Below are 19,784 nucleotides of genomic sequence, written 5' to 3'. Positions count from 1 at the left end.
CAGCCTGGGCTGACTAATACGGTTAGGGAGCTGGGACATGGCGGGAAGCAAGAGGTTCGTAGGTGAGCTATACATGTCCCTGCCAAGTGGCAGAGCAGTGGTCGAGACAGCCTTGATTCCCTGCTTGCAGGGAACTAAATAAAGCTATTAATATGATTTGTGACATTCAGTGTTTGTATGCTACTTGCAACCAAACCACAAGTAATTATTAGTTTTGAGTTCTGTGTACTTGGATACGACACAGAAAAATGGAAAGCTTAACCCAGTGAGGCACGTGTTACAATTTGCATAGTGCTGTGAGGCCCCCCATGGATTTCGTTCCTTTCAGTATCTCGACATAGACAAAAAGGCCACTGACAGGCATTGAAGTTTAATATAGAAACTATCTCTCCATACAGTTGTATGATAGAAATAAGCTTTGGGGGAAAAAGGGCTCTGTGCTCATCATTTGGGAGTGATCTGGTTGCCATAGTAATAGTAAAGATGCCCCAGATGCCCACCTTTATTTCCTCCCTCAACATGAGTATATTCTTTTAGACACATCCTTGGTAATGGAACTTAAAATTTTTAAAAATATTCTTGCCATTTAGTACTAGGATGTATTATGTGATTCATGTTGTTTTGTTACAAGGAAAGGCTAATAGGCATTAGCACATCAGAAATATAGTCATGACAATACTTAGTTCCTCTTTTTGCAATGTAAGAATAGCAAGACAAACATGTATCGCTACCTGGTAGACTTGACTGTTGACATGCTCAAATCATTGTAGAGGTGGATAAGACAGGCAGCCCACATTTGATCATTTCTCTAGAAAAGATGTCAAATCAGAAGTTTCCCTCTTAGGAGTTATTTCCCTTTGTATGTTGCTTTAAAACCGTTTTTTTGTCTTGGTGTAACTTTTAAAAATACCGTTTCATAAACTAAAGTAGTTGTCTGGAATTCCTTGAAGCCCATGGTTTGGCTTCAGCAGGCTTTAAACAAATACACCCTCAGAAATCGGTGTGGGTCCATTTCCAGCCGGTAATGCCCCCGTCACAGCCGATCCTTTATAAAATCAATAGCCTGAAATATCAGAGGATTAGGGTTGTAGCAGATACCTCAGCATACCTAATGTTGTTTTAATTACTGTTAACAAAAGAAAGCTGGGCGGATTAAAAAAACAACAACCAACCTTGCTTATGAAGAATGTTCTGCTCAAGCCAAAGCAAATTTTTTACAAGTTCTTTTAGAAAATCTGGAAGTATTTAAGCGCTTTCCTCCTCTTCTTATGAGACAATGCTTGTTAGCCTGCCAGGGCTCCATCATACACTTTCTCCTTCATGACAACGGGCCTTTAGAACAAGTTGATCAAATAATGTTGCCGTAGCTGCTCTAGCGATAGGGTTCAGAGATTTGGATCCTCTTTCTTATTGGCACACGGATATAAACACATTTAATGTTCTTGTACATGGACATTGAAGCGCTCTCAGGGGGTTTTCAGTTTAATTTGGAGCTATAGCTTGTCCAGAGGCTAGAAGAACGCCATTTCCTCGGAAGATGGGCAAAAGTTACGTTGCCAGAGGGGAGATGTGTTTATATCATAGCAAAAAGATTGATGATAGGAACAAAGAAGGGCTGTGACAGAGGCTTGGATTAATCCAACCCATTACATACAGTGAGAACTTTCCCCATAAGGAACCTCATTGTTTTTATTAAAAGAGGTCCAAGATTTCAAAAAATGGCATTCATCTCCCTCAACCAGATTCATTGTACTGAGGTTGTAACTTCTGTCTGCCAGAATCCCTCCGAGTTTTATGGCAGAACATTGGAATAAGGTACTTCTGGGTGTGGGCGGAAGCAAGCATGGCAGCTGCACAGATGGAATGATTTATGGGACGCTGTGCAGTATGGGTTGGTCGACTCTGATGTGACTTGATAATGGTCACAGCTCAAGGCAGACAACATCTGTGTCTCTGTAACTGTCTTGAAAATTTTTAAAAAAATTTTTTGCCTATTAATAATGTATCATGCTGTATAATAAAAGGCTAATATGCAAATTGATCAAATGGTGAAATGACCCCGTCCATGCAGAAGCTCCCCCCTGGTGATCAGTGGGCTCTCACAAGGGAATCGCTGCTCTGCCAGAAGCCCTGAGCCAGGCTCACAGCTGGTGAGTGCAGCCAGCCTCTCCCGCCTCTGCGGCAGCACTAAGGATGCCCCACTGATGGCACAGGGAGCAGGTCTAAGCCATCCGTCGGACATCCCCTAAAGGCTCCTGGACTGCAAGAAGGCACAGGCCTGGTTGAGGAATCCCCTTCCCCTGAGTGGACGAATCTCGTGCACAGGGCCTCTAGTTCATTATAATTAGCTATTATAGTAAAATCCAGAAAGGAGCCATTGGAGGTGCCATTGTGACTTTCAGGAAGATAGATCTGCCTTTTTTGATAGTATAGACTGGTAGGAAAGGGGTAGGCAAGAGGTGGCGTAGAAAAGAGGAGGCCCATTCTGGACATCACTTGTCAAGTTGGTCCAGGTCAGAGCATCATGTTAGGACTAGATAACAGGTGACATTATGGAATCTAATGTATCAATCCGGCAGGCAGGTAACATTTAAGGAACACTGACCTCCCCTGGCTTGCCATGACACAAGACAATGTTCCACCATAGCTTCCAGGATACCTTCATAAAATCGTAGATTTTAGGCACATCAATGAGGATTAGCAATTAGTCTATCCTTAAAATTTTAACCATGAGAATGTTAAACTCCAGAGAAGTAAGCTAATTTGCTTTATGACTTGTATTGAGTTTGTGGTTGGTGAGGACTAAAACTCAGGTTTTTTGGTTTTTATTTCATTGTTCTTTCTATTATACTATGTCATCCTGGCTCTCAGTCCATCTCTTCTGGGGAAGGAGGATTCACAGGAAACCATGGCTATGTGTATAAGTTGTTTTGGGCTGCCATAACAATATACTATAGATTGAGTGGCTCAAACAACCAAAATGCCTTTTCTCCTAGTTCTGGAGACTGGCAGTCTTAAGATCAACGTTCTGACAGACTCATTTCCTGGTAGGTGTCTCTTCTTGGTTCTCAGACACTCACCTTCTTGCTGCACCCTCACCATGGCAAAGGGGAAAAGTGCTCTGGTCTCCTCCTCTCCTTGTAAGGACACTAATTCCATCACAAGTCCCCACCCTCATGATCTCATCTAAGCCTAATCGCCTCCTAGTACACTTGGGGTCAGGACTTTGACATATGAATTTGGGGGGAGGAGCACACAGATATTCAGTCTACAACACCAGCTGAACATGAAAAGACAGAGATATATTCTCTGGGATCTGCATTAGTGAGTTCTGTGTTCTCCAGTGTCCTATGATTGGGCCATGGATGTTTACAGGGAGGAGATCCACTATTTTGGCTTCATGGTCTTGGTCTTCTGGCATCAAGACATGGTACATGACTAGAAAGATCTTGATGTTCCTAAAGTAAAATTGTCTGCCGTTTTTGAACATTGATTTTTACTGGTTGAATTATTGTAATTCAGAGACACCAGGTCCTGCCACCTGAGTAGAATTAAGGTGAAATTTGCATAATTACAAATTCTTCACAGCATTTATTCTCTGAGCATTTCTTTATTAGCCAGAACACTTTTGCGAAGACCTGAACATTTTAAATAAAATCTTAAGAACACCTTATTTTTCTTATTTCTATATCAATCTGAACTATTTATTTACATGTCTCTCTTCTTTGTAAGTTGACTCTGGGACATTATACATCGAGTAACTGTTAGATTCCTCGGTCCTTTGTTTTTAAATGAGGGCCCTGGAAGAAGGAGTCTAATACTGCGAGTGAGCTTTATGCATGCTGCAAGTGAGCCATACACTGAGTGGCCAGTTATTATGATCTCTGAAGGCTCCTGGACTCCTTTATAATAAAAGGCTAATATGCAAACCAGGAGTTTGATGAGCAGGCAGGCTGGCCAACTGCCCATGTCCCCTCCCCCTGGCCAGGCTGGCCGGACCCCACCCATGCACTAATTCATGCACCAGGCCTCTAATATATGTACACAAACATACACACACACACACACACACACACTCTGGAGTGGCCAGATTATTATGTGTTCAGAATCATAATAATCTGGCCACTCAGTGTATAGCTGTTTTATGTAGAATCTGCCTCTTGTGTATTTTATCTCAGTTCTCTTGAGAGCTCTGTGAAAATGGACATTTTAGTTCCATTTTATTGAGGAGGAAATAGGCAAGGGTTGAAGATTTTGTCCACGGTCATGTAAGTGGTAATTGGATCCATGTTTGTCCAACTTCAAAAGCTATGTCTTGTCATTTTCTCAGCTACTGTTATCTCTACACTTTATTTTATGGGGTCCACAGGGAATGTGATTGTGTGGAAAGGTCAGGTTCTCACTCATAAAGCACTAACTCTGCTGAACATGGAGATGCCTGGGGGTTTGCTTTGTGTTAGAACATGTCTTGTTAAAAAAAGAGCTAATTTGTGCTGAACTTAAGCCCTTCTGCTGTTTGTTTGAGAAGAATACCAATGAGCCTTTGATAATGACTCAATTTCATTTTTTTGTCCTCTGATGATTACTGATCATGTTTACCTTACATATAATTTCTCCCCCACCCCAATAAATGATATACTCTATCCCAATAATTCTTTTATTTATTTATTTTTTACTTTTGAGGGGAATCACCAGATATTAAAAAAAATTATATTTTTTATAAAAACACTTAATCTTCTCCTCCCCTTTCTTTTCTTCTTTATCAATCTTTCTGTGCCTGCCATTACTTTCAAGATGCCAGATATTTAATTGGAAGCAATCCAAACCTTTTTGCTTTGGGAAATAAAACTGGATGTTTCCTTTTCCCTGTCTCCTTTAATCCCCAACTATAAATCGAATCACCTCATTCTCTGTTCTTTGTATTGGGCCTGCCTCTGTCTGTCCTTCTCCGACCCACTCACCCCGGGTCCTTCCCCTGTTGGTGGTGGGCCCTGGGTGTAGCTAGAGTTGTTCCATCTCTTTGGAATCTCTTTCTCTTCAATACAGCAGTTGAGTCACTGTCTTGTTACCGTTCCTGCCTAAACACAGTGTACTCTTGCAAGGGTTGCAATGAATCAGCATTCCCTTCTTTCATGTATGACTTCAGTTTGGGGGGAAAGGGGGACAGCTATAGCGCATTGCCCATTTGACAGGATAGAATTTCCTTTCTGACTTGAAATAGCTGAACACTGGGTTGTAAGTGTAGCACGCTTCTCCTGGATTGCTTACGCCCAAGGTATGCCGTGAAATGAGAGACTGGCTTTCTTTGAAAATGTGGTGGATGATTCACATAGGAGAAATTCCACTTGTGCTTTTCACTTGTAAAACTCACCTCAGTCTGGGCAGAAAAACGTAGTTAGGCAGAACCAGCCTGTGCCCATGTAATTATGTCTCACGGAGAAGCAGAACCCTCCCGTCTCAGAGGACATTCTGGATTCCAGCATCCTCTTCTCTGTGGTCTCTCCCATGTGGCCTTTCGGCACGGAGGAGAGAAGATCCTCCCTCTGCCTTCTTTTCCTCTGTTTCCCACATCCAGGGCATTGGGTAGTCTCCTGCGAGCGCCCTGAGGATGGCCACAAAGATCTCTTGGGTGGAGTTTCTGGCCACATGTCGAAAGCTCCTCAGAGCTCAAACACTACGGGGGTATACACCTAGGACTCAGTGCCCTACTGTGAGCCTGCCTTCGTCCCTGGCTGCCTGTTCTCATGCGGTGCAGACCCAGGTTGGGGAAGAACACACAGTGCCTGGTACCACCTACATGGCCGTTTATTTCATCGCTTTGGAAGGCTCGTGTGGCTCTTGGCTGTGGACCCGCGAAAACAAAGCCGTGGGACAAAGCGGCCCGAGGCCTGTAACGAAAACCTGGTGCCTTCTGTGAGGCCCTGTAGAGAGAAATGATTTATTTTCACCGTACCGAATCAAACATGCTAGGAATCCCAGGTGAAAATGGGTTTTTTAACAGCTACTAAACGTTCAAGTATATAAAATCAGCAAGTGTTGAGAGTTTTGCTTGATGAAGAGAAGAACCTGAAGGGCCTGATACAAGAATGATCAACATGGGATGGGCCCTGGTGTCTCACAGAGGTCTGGTGGGTGAGATTGGACAGACAGCAGATCACAACAGTGGAGACCGCTGTGTCCTTTAAAGTATTTCTTTTCAGTTACCTCTTTAAAGTATTTTTTTTTTATTCAATATTCTGTTGTATTAGTCTCAGCTGCACAACTTGGTGGTTAGACAGTCATATACTTCACCAAGTGTTCCCCTGAGATGTCCTGTACCCACCCAGCACCATACATAGTTATTACAGTATATTGACTATATTCTCTCTGCTCTAGCTTCATGGTCGGCAAACTATGGCTCGTGAGCCACATGCGGCTCTTTGGCCCCTTGAGTGTGGCTCTTCCACAAAATACCATGGCCTGGGCGAGTCTATTTTGAAGAAGTGGCATTAGAAGAAGTTTTAAGTTTAAAAAATTTGGCTCTCCAAAGAAATGTCAATCTTGTACTGTTGATATTTGTCTCTGTTGACTATACCTCTGTTCTGTAACTACCAGCTTGTACTTCTCAATCCCTTCACCTTTCCTTTATGTGACCAGTGACCATGGTGTTGCTAGTCTTGTGCCTGGAGCGTCCCTGCCTCTTTCTTCTTCCTTGCCTTGCATTTCACATTGCAGCCTCTGAGAGTAAACTCTTGTCTGGGTACTACTGGAATCAGCCAGTCTGTGCTTTTCTTCTCTCAGGTTCTCCATTTGTTCATTTGTTCATGTGTGTTCGTGTTCGTTCGTTCTCTCTCTCTCTCTCTCTCTCTCTCTCTCTCTCTCTCTCTCTCTCTCTCTCACCATGTTCCAGCTTTGGAGAGCATACAACATCATGCCAGAATCATTAAAAAACCATAAATACACACACAACTTAATGACTTCAAAGCTATGATGTAACTAAAAACTCAGGAACTGTGCAGGGTCACCTCTGGCTTTGTTTTTCAATTTGGTCACTTAGTGCCTCAGTCACAATGCTACATGCCTGGACCATGGGGACGAAGACTGTCCGTGGAGGCAGCCAGGTGACCGTGTCTATGCCTTGCTGCCCGACTTTCTGCCAGCGTCCCACTCACTGGCCTCTGTGCACAGGCTGATTTCCATTGCTTTTCACAGAGCCACTGCTCGCCTGGGGCAACTGGTCCCTCCCTCCCTCCCTCAAGCATTTATTGAGCATTTGCAATGTGCACTGTGCACTGGAATATAAAGGTAAATAAGACACGTCTACATTCTAGTGAAATGCATTGCAGAGGCTGTGGAACTGAGAAACGTGCCGGAGGAAAGGAGGGAGGAGCTTGCTAAAACTGAGGAGACTGGAAGCTTCCCGTGATGGTTCCTCAGAATTGGGGCTCATGAGATAAGCAAGTGTCTCCGGGCAAAGGGAAAAGGAAGGCCCATCAGAGAGAGAAGGAACAGCTTTCGGAAAGGCAGTTTAGAGAACTGGAGTCTTTTGAGGTGCCTGAGGATGGGTGTCGGGAGGTGAGGGAGGCAGAGAGGAGGTCAGAACAGCTGCCTTGGGCAGGCATAGGAAGGACCTCTGTGTCATGCCGGGGCGTTTGCGGCCTTCAGACCGTGGGAGTCACTGCTGGTGTTTCACCCGTGGAGGAATGTGGTCAGATTTGTCTTTGGAAAGATGACTCTTGAAACCGCTAGAGGATTTTGTGGAGGTTGAGGCTGATGAAGGCCACGGATGGACCCCTGAGTTGTAGGGTGTGTGTTAGCCTGCACAGTAGGGGTGGAGTGGCCCTCCCTGCCCAGCTGCCCTCAGGATGGGCACACAGAATCGGGTCAGCTCTCCTAGACCCTCTCCAGCCTCATGGGGTTGGTCTCTCTGCAGACCCCTGCCTCTCAGCCTCTTCTCACCTCTCGTGGTTGACCAAGGCCATGAGATGGATCTCTACATTGGGCAGCTCCAGTTGGTCAGTGGCCCCGAACCCTGCTCTTCTGCCTCCTGTCCCAAACCTGCCAGTGTCTGCCTAGCTTGGCCGACCTCCTAGGTCATTCCGTTTGGCTGGCACCATTGCCATGCCAGAGCTGTGTGAGCTGATCTGGCTCAGCCAGTGAGCATTTCGTGTATTGTCCTCTCTGTTCTTTCTCTGCCCTGGCCACGGGGCCACAGGGAGACCCACAGCCCCTTGTAGATGGGATCACATGCTCAAGGTTTGCACACCTGCCCTTAGAGTGCTATTTCCTGATGATCCACTGATAGTTGAAACTAAAACTTTAAAGGTTGATATTGATCTTTTACATTTTCAGGTTCTATTAAGAGAAAAAGGGGCTCGGAATCCTAGGTTTTATCCAGCACTCTGAACAGTGACAGATTCTCGTAAGACTAGCAATGCCAGGAAGCTCAAGATAGAAAATATGCCTGTTCACTTCCGTGTGGTCTAGATTCCGTCACGGTGTTCTGTTTGGACGTTTTAGAGGTGTTTCCCCCTCTCTAATTCTGTTGATAACAACGTGACTGTTTTATGATGTGGCTGAAGCTCAGCCGTGCTCTGGAGCAGGTGTCCTGCACTCAGCTAACCTGCGTGTTTCCCACCCCGTCGTTGCAGTGTGGCAAAGCACTCCCCGGCCTCTCGAAGCAGGAGGACTGCTGTGGAACCGTGGGCACCTCCTGGGGCTTCCACAAATGCCAGAAATGCCCCAAGAAGCCATGTAAGTGACATGTCACCTTTCCTTTGCAGGTTAATGTAGCACATCTGTTTCCTTACGATCACTGTTTTAATGGTGGGACATTCGACTTTCAAAGAACTCTTGTTGAATTGCAGAACATCGTGCAAAAATTTGCACTTCCAGAAACCTTACAGATCTGAGAAAATTTTTATATCCATTCTGTGTTTTTAAAAATATATTTTTATTGACTTCAGAGAGGAAGGGAGAGGGAGCAATAGATAGGAACATTAATGCACGCCCCCTATTGGCGATTAAGCCACAGTACAGGCATGTGCTCTGACCAGGAATTAAACCACAACCTCCTGGTTCACAGGTGGATGTTCAGCCATCTGAACCACAACTTTCTGGCCCCATTCTGTTTTTCGTTTTTTTTTTTTTTTTTTTTTTTTTTTTTTAATAAGTACAATTATGAGTTGCCTTCTTCAGTCAGATTACATATTTTTTTTAAAAAGTCTTTTAAAGGATAATATGCTAAAATAAAACAGTCTCTATTTTCTCAGGTGAAGAGAAAACAGGATAGCTTTTAAGATGAGAATTACATGTTTCAAATCCTATAAAAAGTCAGCACAGTTGTGATTTCTTAGGTTAAATTTCTTAAATGAAATTTTTATTAACAGCCACAACTTCTGTTGTAGTTTTTGTTATACTATAACTTTTCAAAACTCACTTAAAAGCTCAGATGAAGAGATGATTGTTGCTGATTTGTAAAAAATAAATTTATAGTAACTGGGCCCCAGTACCCTCCCCTTTTCTTATTCATGCTTCTATACTATTGCAGTTTTAGGTCTCATGGTATTAACACTCATGCTTTGATTATTCTATAAAATTTGTTCTTTAGAACCTATTGATTGGAATAAGTCCAGAACCACATCTTTCTGTTACCTTTTTCTCAAATATAGTTTTTGTTTTTTAGTTTCTGTATGTAGCATTAATTCTGGAAAACTGATTGCTAATCCTTTTTTTTTATTTTTTATTTTTTATTTTTTTAGAAAAACAAAGGTAACTTGTTTTAAGTGGAGTGTTTTTCCACTTATTCATCACGTTTTTGCCAAGGAAGGGAGTGATACTTTCCTCAGTCATCTTTTTTTGCTTTGTATAACTGAAGAGTTTTATAGGATTTTTTTTTTAATGTTTTACACTGCAAGAAATTTCTCATTTGCTTCAATTGAGTGATTTTTATTTGATTTGGTTGATATTCTCAAATGCTTTCAAACCTCTCTGTTAAGTCTAGAATCTGCCACCTTGAAATCACTGTGGCTCCTTATGTCTGTCTTATAAACTATTCTCCCATCATAGTAATTCATTTTAAATAATCGTCTCTCATTTAGACTTCCTTATCTCTCAAACTTGCGTGTTTTCTAAGTCTCCTGAAGTTAATTTTCACTCAGTATCACTGTTTTGTTGATATTACTGCCTTCTTTTAGAGGACCAATTTGTGAAAATAGCCACTAAGGTTTCTAATAACCTTTATTTAGGGGAAAGGTCACACGAATAAGAACACTGAGCACTGCAAGGATGTCCCCAGGGGACTTTCTAGGCTGATTTGAAAATGAAGGACTATGAGGATTTCCAGCAAGTGGGTTGAATGTGATGGTCCCTCTTCACTGGAAGATCCATTTGCCTGGAATTATGTTGGGAACCTGATGGAAGGGGCATCTAGGAGACAGTTAATATGATTTTCAAGGGCCTGGAGTTTGAAGTTAGGTAGAACCTGTGTTAGACTCCTACTTCTTCTCATTTGCTATTGAGTCCATAGGTCAGGAAAATGAGAGTCTGCATCTAAAATGTTGAAAAAATAATTGTTTTTTGTTTTAACTGCCTACCCTTCATTGACTGTGTGTGTTTGTAGGAATGTTGTGGAGGGGGGTATATTTCCTGCGGCTAGGTTTAAGGACTAAAGAAAGACAAACCCAGTTCTTACAACTTTGTTTTGTGGCCAAGTTTTTCTTCTCCAATACTTTTCTTTCATCTTATACTTATTCTCATATCTTCCTTCCTCTCCCCCCCTCCTCGTGTTCTTTCTCTCTCTCTCTCTCTCGCGCGCTCTCTCTCTCTCTCTCTCTCTCTCTCTCTCTCTCTTTCTCTCTCTCTCTCTCTTTCTCTCTCTCTCTCTCTCGTTTAGTTTCTTCTCTTTTCTCTCTTTTTTCCCACAACCCAAAGTTGCAAGACAAGGGTAACGGGAATCATAGGTTTTTGTTTGTTTGTTTTTTGCTTTTTAATCCTTAACTTCCACTCCTGACCTTTTATCTTTCTTACCTATTAATAGAATTGTGCCACCTGGGTATAAATTCATCTACTTTATATGGTTTTGATAGCTCTATATTTTCATGTTGATGATAATTTAGATAGAATGTGAAAGTACAAAGTGCTAATACTGTTAACTAAAGGCTGATGAAGAAATTCAGATGTTGACTCATTTAATGTATAAACTTAAAGAGATTGGTTCACTTGGGGATGGACGGTGTGGATTATGAATGAAGTAAACATTTGCATCTTGACATTTACTTCGTTTGTGCCTAAGTGACTCACTCCAGGAAACACACTGGGGGTCACATTCTTCCTGTGTCATGCATAAACAAACTTTCCTTTCCTTGCTTGGTACTACCTCTAAATCATATTCCGTTTGGGAGAGAACAGACTTTCCTTGGCTTTACATGCTATGGTTTTGTGTTCCATGTCTTTTTATTTTTTCACTCAAAATAGTCCAGACGTCAGATCTCAAGTGGCTTTTATTTAATGTTTGAAGTTTTTGTTTAGCCACACACAGAAATACCTTTCACTGTGGATCAGTTTTTTACTGTGAAATTTTAAATCTGCAGATGATTTCATTAAATAGTCTGTAATCCATTAAAAAATGCACTTAGCATGAGCAAGTCACTTGTCCCTTAAGTGCAATATTAATTAGAAGAAAATGAACACTGAATCCTAAGCTTAGGAAGACTGCAGGAGATCCTTTGCTCCGCCCCCTGCCTTTGCCTCTCTTTTGCCTTTGAGCCATTCACAGACAGAGCGCCCAGGATCTCTGTGGGCAGTCTGCTCCAGAAGGCTTTGCTGGATGGGAGAAGACTAGACACTCAGTCAAGGAGGTGAACGGGAACTGCCCCCTTCCCCCCCCATGTCCACCTCTCCCTTTAACTCACTAATCTCAGATTCCTCCCTCTATCCATTTTCTAGCATTTGAAGGATATGAAGAGAGGGGAAATATGGCAAAGAAAGAAATGAAGGAGGAGAGTAACAACACTAGTACATACCCTGCTCCATTAGTGCAGAGAATGCAAAATAATTTTATTTTCGATAAGATTTATTTTTTACTTCAGCTTTCCTTTTTTACTCCTTCTGTAGCACGATCTCTCTCTCTCTCTCCTTCTCTTTCTCTCTCTCTCTCTCTCTCTCTCTCTCTCTCTCTCTCTCTCTCTCCATATATATATATATATATATATATATATATATATATATATATATATTTATATATATATATTTTATATAATTTCTTTATTGATTAAGATGTTACATATTCTTATTCCACTGATATCCCTCTTATCCCCCTCACTCATGCCCTCACCCCCCTGTTGTCTGTGTCCATTGGTTAGGCTTATATGTATGCATACAAGTCCTTTGATTGATCTCTTTCCCCCCACCCCCAATTCTCTTCCCTCTGAGGTTTGATGGTCTGATTGATGTTTCTCTGTCTCTGGATCTGTTTTTGTTCATCAGTTTATGTCGTTCATCATATTCCACAAATGAGTGAGATGATGTGATATTTATCTTTCTCTGACTGGCTTATTTCACTTACTTCTGCAGGTCTTTTTAGTAGTCTAACCTATTTTGATTACGGCACATTTTGTATGGTTCATTATCTTTTAAACAAAGAAAATTTTATTTCAGGAAATAACAGTGGCATGTGTCATTGACATGTGTCTTATCAGGCCCTGTTGCAGGCATTTGTGTACATTATCTCTAAACTCCACAACAGCTCCGCCCCGGTCGGTAGAGGTGATACTGCATTGCCTGGAGTTGCCATTTGAGGCCCAGGAAGCATTGTGTCCCAAGGTCGCAGAGTATTGCTGGGGAGAACCTAGGTCTCCGTGGTTCCAGAAATTATGCTATTTCAACTCTGGTTTCACTTTACAGTGTCAGATTTCAGCGAATAGGGTTTTGGTATATTGGTGACTGCAGCATTCACACTGCTGATGAGTTTGCCGAGTGATAAGTCCATACAACTGATCACAGCTTCTTCTCCTCATCTCCCAATTCTCTCCAGAATTCACATTAGTAAGAATGAGCTCATAACTAGAATACACGATCATGCAATTAAGGCGGCGAGCAGACGATGCATTGTGTAAACTGGGACACTGTTGAGAGTGAAATGGAGTGCTGTTCATGAACTTGGCTGGAACATCATAACTCAGGAGTGTCCCAGGAAGACCAGCTTGTAGTCACCCAAACCCACAATAAGAAAATTCAAGTGCCTGTAGCGATCGTTGGGGAGGAAGCCATCCTTTGTAATATAAATAAGGAATAACTGGAATAAAATATAAAAGTCTTATGATTCTCCCATTTAACATAATCAGCATTTACCGACAAATAATTGGGACTATGTCTAATGCAAAATATGAAGTATACCGACAACTAGGATAATGTGAAATAAATTAGTACTCATTGAATTGGTATCTTAGAAATGAGTAGGACCACTGGTGCCTAAAGTGGCTCTGGTTATCACATTTAATAGTTTAGGATTGTAAGAATTAAAACTAAGCACCTAACAAAGAATTATTTCTTCCCTTACAGCTTATCATGGATATAACCAAATGATGGAATGTCTTCAAGGCTATAAGAGGGTTAACAACACCTTTTGTCAAGGTAAGGTCAACAGAATTCATGGGATGGACGCACAGTTGTTTTGGCTTTTAGAAACCTGAGTTGTTTGGCCATGCTTTGCTTATTAGCCCAGCAGGTGAGGTCATATGGTGATCCACCTCTTGCTCACTCCATTTAGCTGTGCAGAAATACAGGGGTGTAGTGTACGGTCGCTAGAATAGATTCACTACTATGTAAACTTTATGGAACTTCCTTTCCTCTATTAATTTGCAATGAAATCTACAGGAGATTGGATTACATTATGGGTTGCTTAGGGATCTCCATGCTAGTCACCTTCCATCCATGCATGGGTGCATGTGTGTGTACACATGAGCATATGCATGTGTACACATGACCACATGCATGTACCTAGCAGTACTACTTCTTTGCTGACACATGATTGGGCAAGCAGGGTTCCCTTTTTGCTCTCAGAGTGTTGCTGGTCTCCTTGAAGTGTCCAGGTGTTAAACATCGGCGTGAACACACATGAGCCAGGTGGTAGGTAAAACTAGGTAGCTACATGTGATAGGTCCTGAGTGCTTTTACTCAGTTTATTTTGAACCCGCAGCAGAGTTGTACAAGCAGGGGGAGTCTCAGAGGTCATTTAGCCCAGTATCAACACTTGCAAACGAAGGACATTGAAGCTCAGGCTGGTTAAGTGGCTTTCCTGTGGTTAACTACATAGAGCTGAGGTTGTAACTCAGGGGTTTCAATACCAAGTTTAGTACCCATTTAGGATAACACATTCTGTTTGTTATTTTGTGGGATGTGCACTTAATGCTCCTACTGTACTCTTATGTGTCCAGGGTGAAAATGTTGCTATTAGTTACTGGACTATGCATATGTTGAAATAAACAGGAACAACTTCCAAGAGATTGATTGAACCAAAATCCATGTAAAAAATGTAGCATATGTCTCTGACTTGTGGTCTGAGCCTACTGTTTATAAGACAGTAGATTAAGGTAATGTTATAAATTATAGAAATGGTTCATGTCAAAGAAATATCTTAATTAACTGAGAATTTTCTCGAGTAAATTATTCCATACTGCATCTGTGTAGCTTTTATGATTTGTAGAGCTTTCACTGACTTAAGTTTTTTGAAATGCACATACTATGTTTTTTAAAAATTTCACCTTAAAATATTATAATCCCTGGTCATATATGAGGAATTTTGGGAAAGTTAGAATTACTGATCCAGGAGAGGATGTCCAAGGCACTTTTTGAAGAATGTCTGCAAACCTCAGTGACACAGGAATAGTGGATTAATCAACATTATGTGTGAGACAGCAGAATTTAAAATATCATTGAAAGATTGCATTAAATGGATGAAAGATGAAATTAAATGGAAGGAAGAATGAGTAGGTTAAATAAATGAATAGATTACTAAATGCATATACTATAGTGTAAACCAAGTTATAATTTTGCAGATTTGGATAAAAATCTCTATTAAAAGCCCAACTCTCTTTTAGGATGCATTAGTAGAAGCAGAATGAACAGGACATTGGAAGTAATGACCTTGTACTCTTTCAGTCAGACCGAATTTGGGGTTTGGGTATTCATGTATTCATGTTAATTATTTTTTGGCTAATAAGGTCAACCAAGCTTAAGAAGGGCCTCAAAACCTGAGAGTGTTTAGTGTGGAGAAGCGCAGACCAAAGACAAATATATTGGCTGATTTATAAACATGCCTTAAATCTTTGTACATGCGCCTTTAAATGTTTGATTAGCTGTCTTACAAACAAGGCTTTCATGAGTTGCTTCAAGAGCCAAAGTCAATAGAATGGAGTGGCAGGGAGGCATATTTAGAACTGCAAGTCATCGCTGCTATGGAATAGCATTCCCCAGCATTGTACTGAAATGCCTTTGGAAGTACTGAGCTTCCTACACATAGACGTGATCCAACAGATCCTTAACCATCAGCCAGGATGCTTTAGGGAATTTCTGTCCTGTGCAGCACCTGATGTTAGATTGCTCTTGGGTACACTCTGATGCTCTCATTACTCTGTCTCCTGGGGTAGAGGTTTTGCATGAGAACCTCTTGGTGTGTCACACAAGTTTCAGCCCCTCGACATGTCATTTCCTGAAGTCTCCTCTGTGATTAAGCCTGTCTTCTAATGGCTGGTTATTAGGAAGGCTCAAGAGTGACAGATGCTCCTAACTTTTCAGTGTTAAATTTGGAAAAATGGGAATGATTTGGGAGTGGGATAGGATTTAAACATTATTAATCCCAATTAGAAACTGAAGCATAGAGAGAGTAACTTTCTTAAGGTCACACAATGAAAAGAGGCCCAGCCAGGATTAAACTTCCAATTGTTTCTGTGTGCAATATGGCCCCCTTTATCATGTATACATAAATACCTGTAAAATATGATGTGAATACTCACTAATTGAAACAGAAGATATGCCATGTGTGCTGAACGTAATAGAAGTCAAAGCAGTTCACATTTATAAGGTTTTGTTTAATAACAGAGGATGATCATCTGATACTCCTTCTACTGGCTAGTTCAAGGTTATAAGAGTTCGTGGTTATCAAAATATGGTCGAAGTGGAAGTGAAAATTTGCAGTTAGCATTTGCTACCTCATTTCACACATCAGAATGGAGAATCTTTCCCACAGAACCTGCTTGAGGGCTCTTCCCCTCTCCCAGTGTGGCTGGTATGCAGGGGCCCTTAGCAAGTTTTGTTCACTCTGAGCATATCAAACAGTCATTTGCACTGATGGTCAGTAACACCAAATCCCAGCTTATGTTTGTCTCAGGAGGGTATTTGCAAAGACAGTGTTATATTTTTTGGCACAGATTCCAGACTTAAGTATCACAGAAAACTCTACTTCACAGTGCCTCGAGAAGCCACCGCTAAATTACACTAGAAGATTGACTCCTAAAATATTATGATTTCATTCCCCATAATCTGTTAAAATTGTTTCTGAAAGAAGGGCTTACTTTCACTCCCCGTGTGATATGATTGGTCAGTGAAATGAAACAGAACTTTCTCACGTTACGCCCATGCCCTCCGTTTTCCTAGAGCCTCGAAGCTTTTCGGTTCTGTTATCTTGCAGTTTTCAAAAGAAGCCCATTCAGCATCTAATTACGTCTGCATTCCACATTGTTTCTGCAGCCTCACGTCTTCTCGGCTTACCAAGCACATTGAAAATTAAAGTGATTAATACCCAGAATGACATTATTTGCTCCAATGATACAACTTTCACTAATATGTGCCCAGTAACAAAGAGCCAACTGTGCCCGAGTTAATTTGAGGAGCTTTCCAATAATTGCCCTCCGAGTCTGGTGTTTTTTTTTCTTCTCTCTAGTGGTACTGCAATTATCTTTTCAGAGGAATGATTTATTATATATACACACATGGAGCTCTCAAACCTGCCCTCGACATTTTGGAGTTGTTATCATTTGCTTTGTTTCTCATAACAAACAATGCAGTTCTATTTCCTTGTGGATCGAGAGAGCATTTGTCATTTCGTGACTATGCTACAGGTCTGATATTGAATGAGAATTAAGTGAAATTTCATATCACGGCAATGACGACAACAGGAACCTCATACGCTCATACTACTTTATTTGAAAGATAAGTTTTGCCCCGAATCCTGAATACTCTCTCTTATCTATAACTTTGGTGTGAGACGAGTTATTAAATTAGGTGTAAACCTAAGTTTTAAAAGCAGAATTTATTTCTGAAAGTACTCGGGGCTTGATCTATTTAGTAAAATCTTTTATTAAAAGCAATTATCTCTTTTTTTATTTACTAAAATCACTTACATGAGGCAGGAGTTTTAGGTATAAAATCAGCATAGTATTATTTTCTACATTTTTGCATGTGTCCAGGTGCTGTGGGCAGTGCCAAAATAAACAACTAGATGGCTTCTACACGTTTATAGTCCAGTGTATGCATATTCCATTTTCATAGGTAATCTTGAGAACTTTTAAAAAGACTCAGTACCACACCAACGTTAATTGGCACGGGGCTCCTGAGCTGCAGACCAAGGATATGCAATGACTGATGAATAAGACATCGTTCCTGACCTCGGATTTAGTATAATTAAATCACTTTGAATCAGCAGCATGTAATTTACTTTATTCACTGTCCCAACTAGCTGGGTTTTAGCTGGCTCCCGGGGAGCCGTGAAAGCAAATATGAGAGAGCTGTCCACGTAGCTTTCTTTTGGCGTCACTTTATTGCACTGGTTATTATGCGCCAATATACTAACACATTTACAAGACAGATACAGTAGGCACAATAGTACTCATTATCACAACTTTTACTGTAGGGCTCCTTTCAAGTGCATCTGAAATTGAATTTTATTGGGCCCATAGGAAAGATAACGCACGTTGTTTTCAAGGGCATATCTCTGGGCCATGAAATGAGACTCACCGGTCTTGATTAACATTCCATATAAGTAAGCCATTATGGGGCATTTTGGTTATGAGGAGCTTGCCTGGGTTTTAGCTTGCATTTCAGACTTCTTAATGATTCCCTGAAAAATTGATTGTGACTGCAGAAGGGTGAGCATATGAAGGCTGGTCTTCATGTGTCTTGAAAAGACTAGAAAGTGCAGGTGAGTCACTCAAGAAAACCTACTTGGCTGGAAAAGAGAAGGTGGCCTATGCCAATGGATGGCAAACTGTGGCTCAATAGCCACATGCAGCTCTCGAGCTGCGGTTTGCCACTCTGTTGACTAATGAGTTTGCTGACCATTGGGATAGGGGCTTAATCACAAGGAACAACAACAGCCTGTAATTGTTGGAATCGAGAGTCTAGGTCAGTGGTCGGCAAACTCATCAGTCAACTGAGTGGCGAACCGCGACTCGCGAGCCGCAGGTGGCTAGAGAACCACAGTTTGCTGCCCACTGGTTATGGCATGTGCTGGGTTACCACAGACAGGCATGGTAAGATGGAGTGCTTTGTAACTTTAAGGAAAGGCTCCTATGATTGATTGCATGCACCGTGTCCAACAGATAGAACAGGCTTTGTGATGCATGCTGGGAAAACAGTGGCACTTCTTTTAACATGGAAATGTTCAAAGACCATTTATGACAACTGGCATATTTAAAAGAAAATGGATTTGTGCCTTAGATAAGAGTCATCATTGCATAATTATTTTTGAAGGCATAATGTAAATATAGAAAAGGTTCCCCCTCCCCCCGTACAGTTGTTAGGTATATGAACTTACTGACATTTTATCATTTTCTGCACTCAGCATGGTTTCTTACATCTTACATTTTCTTTCTGGGTTCTTGTTTTCTTTTGCAAGATAAAATACAGGAAAGCAAGTTAAATTTGAATTTTCAAATAAACAGTAGATAATTAGGGAGCATACGTACTTATACTAAAATGCATTCGTTGTGTACCCGAAATTCAAATTTAACGCAGTGTCCTGTATTTTTATTTGCTAACTGTATATCTTTTTTTAGATTAGATTCTTTAACATCTCTTTCAATGAGACTAGCTGAGAAGTGTGAATTTTATATGTCTGAAAACTCCTTTATATGTCTGAAAACTCTTTATTTTGAACTCATTTTATGAGACTAGTTAGGTATACAATTCTAGGTTAACAGTTTTTCAACAATAATTTTTATTGTTATACCAATGTCACTTTTCTACCTTTTCTACTTTCTTTGTAGATAATCTGTTTTTTCTCTCGTTTTATCATGCTGTGTCTCCACATGGATTTATCTGGATTTTACATAGTAGACAGAACATTGTCAGTCTGAAGAATCATGTTTTTCCTCAAATATGAAAGATTTGGAATATGGCATTAAGCTAATGTGTATATATTGAAAACTCTTCTTTTTTGAGCATATCTAAAAGCTTTTCAGGAAAAAGCTTAAAATTATACCATCTGTTATCTACAGGTAGTTTCTTTATCTGTTGTAAGTAAACAATCTATCAGCATAAATTTATTGACTACCTGCCATTCATTCATTTTACAGACATTTAATGATACCTTAAGTAGGGACACTCTGAGCAGTCTAGTGTAATAGAATTCTTACCCTTATGAAGATCGCTGTTCTCACACAGTTAGAAAACCAAGGTGGCATGTCTGAGTACTTTATGAACTGAATTAAATACTGTACAATTTCAGAGGGAAGTTCCCATTTAGTGAGAAAAATCACAGATGCTATTTAAAAAGCACATTTCTTTAAAAATCACACTGTCTTTTCTAT

General features: G+C 40.9%; 1 protein-coding gene across 20 annotated transcripts in view; it reads left to right on the top strand.

Annotated features, from left to right (window-relative positions):
• The window catches only part of LTBP1 (latent transforming growth factor beta binding protein 1), a 298,629-nt gene that overhangs the window by 159,698 nt on the left and 119,147 nt on the right, over positions 1-19,784 (top strand). For all 20 annotated transcript variants that reach the window (XM_036434787.2, XM_036434781.2, XM_036434780.2 and 17 more), the window contains 2 exons: positions 8,631-8,733; positions 13,540-13,611. In XM_036434787.2, the coding sequence (XP_036290680.1) occupies positions 8,631-8,733; positions 13,540-13,611 (175 nt within the window). The remainder of the gene's footprint in view (positions 1-8,630; positions 8,734-13,539; positions 13,612-19,784) is intronic.

This window comes from Pipistrellus kuhlii, unplaced genomic scaffold (assembly GCF_014108245.1).
Source record: "Pipistrellus kuhlii isolate mPipKuh1 unplaced genomic scaffold, mPipKuh1.p scaffold_m20_p_13, whole genome shotgun sequence".
In the NCBI taxonomy this organism is placed as follows: Eukaryota; Metazoa; Chordata; class Mammalia; order Chiroptera; family Vespertilionidae; genus Pipistrellus; species Pipistrellus kuhlii.
The sequence above is the reverse complement of the archived record's forward strand: the minus strand, read 5'-3'. Positions and strand labels throughout refer to the sequence as shown.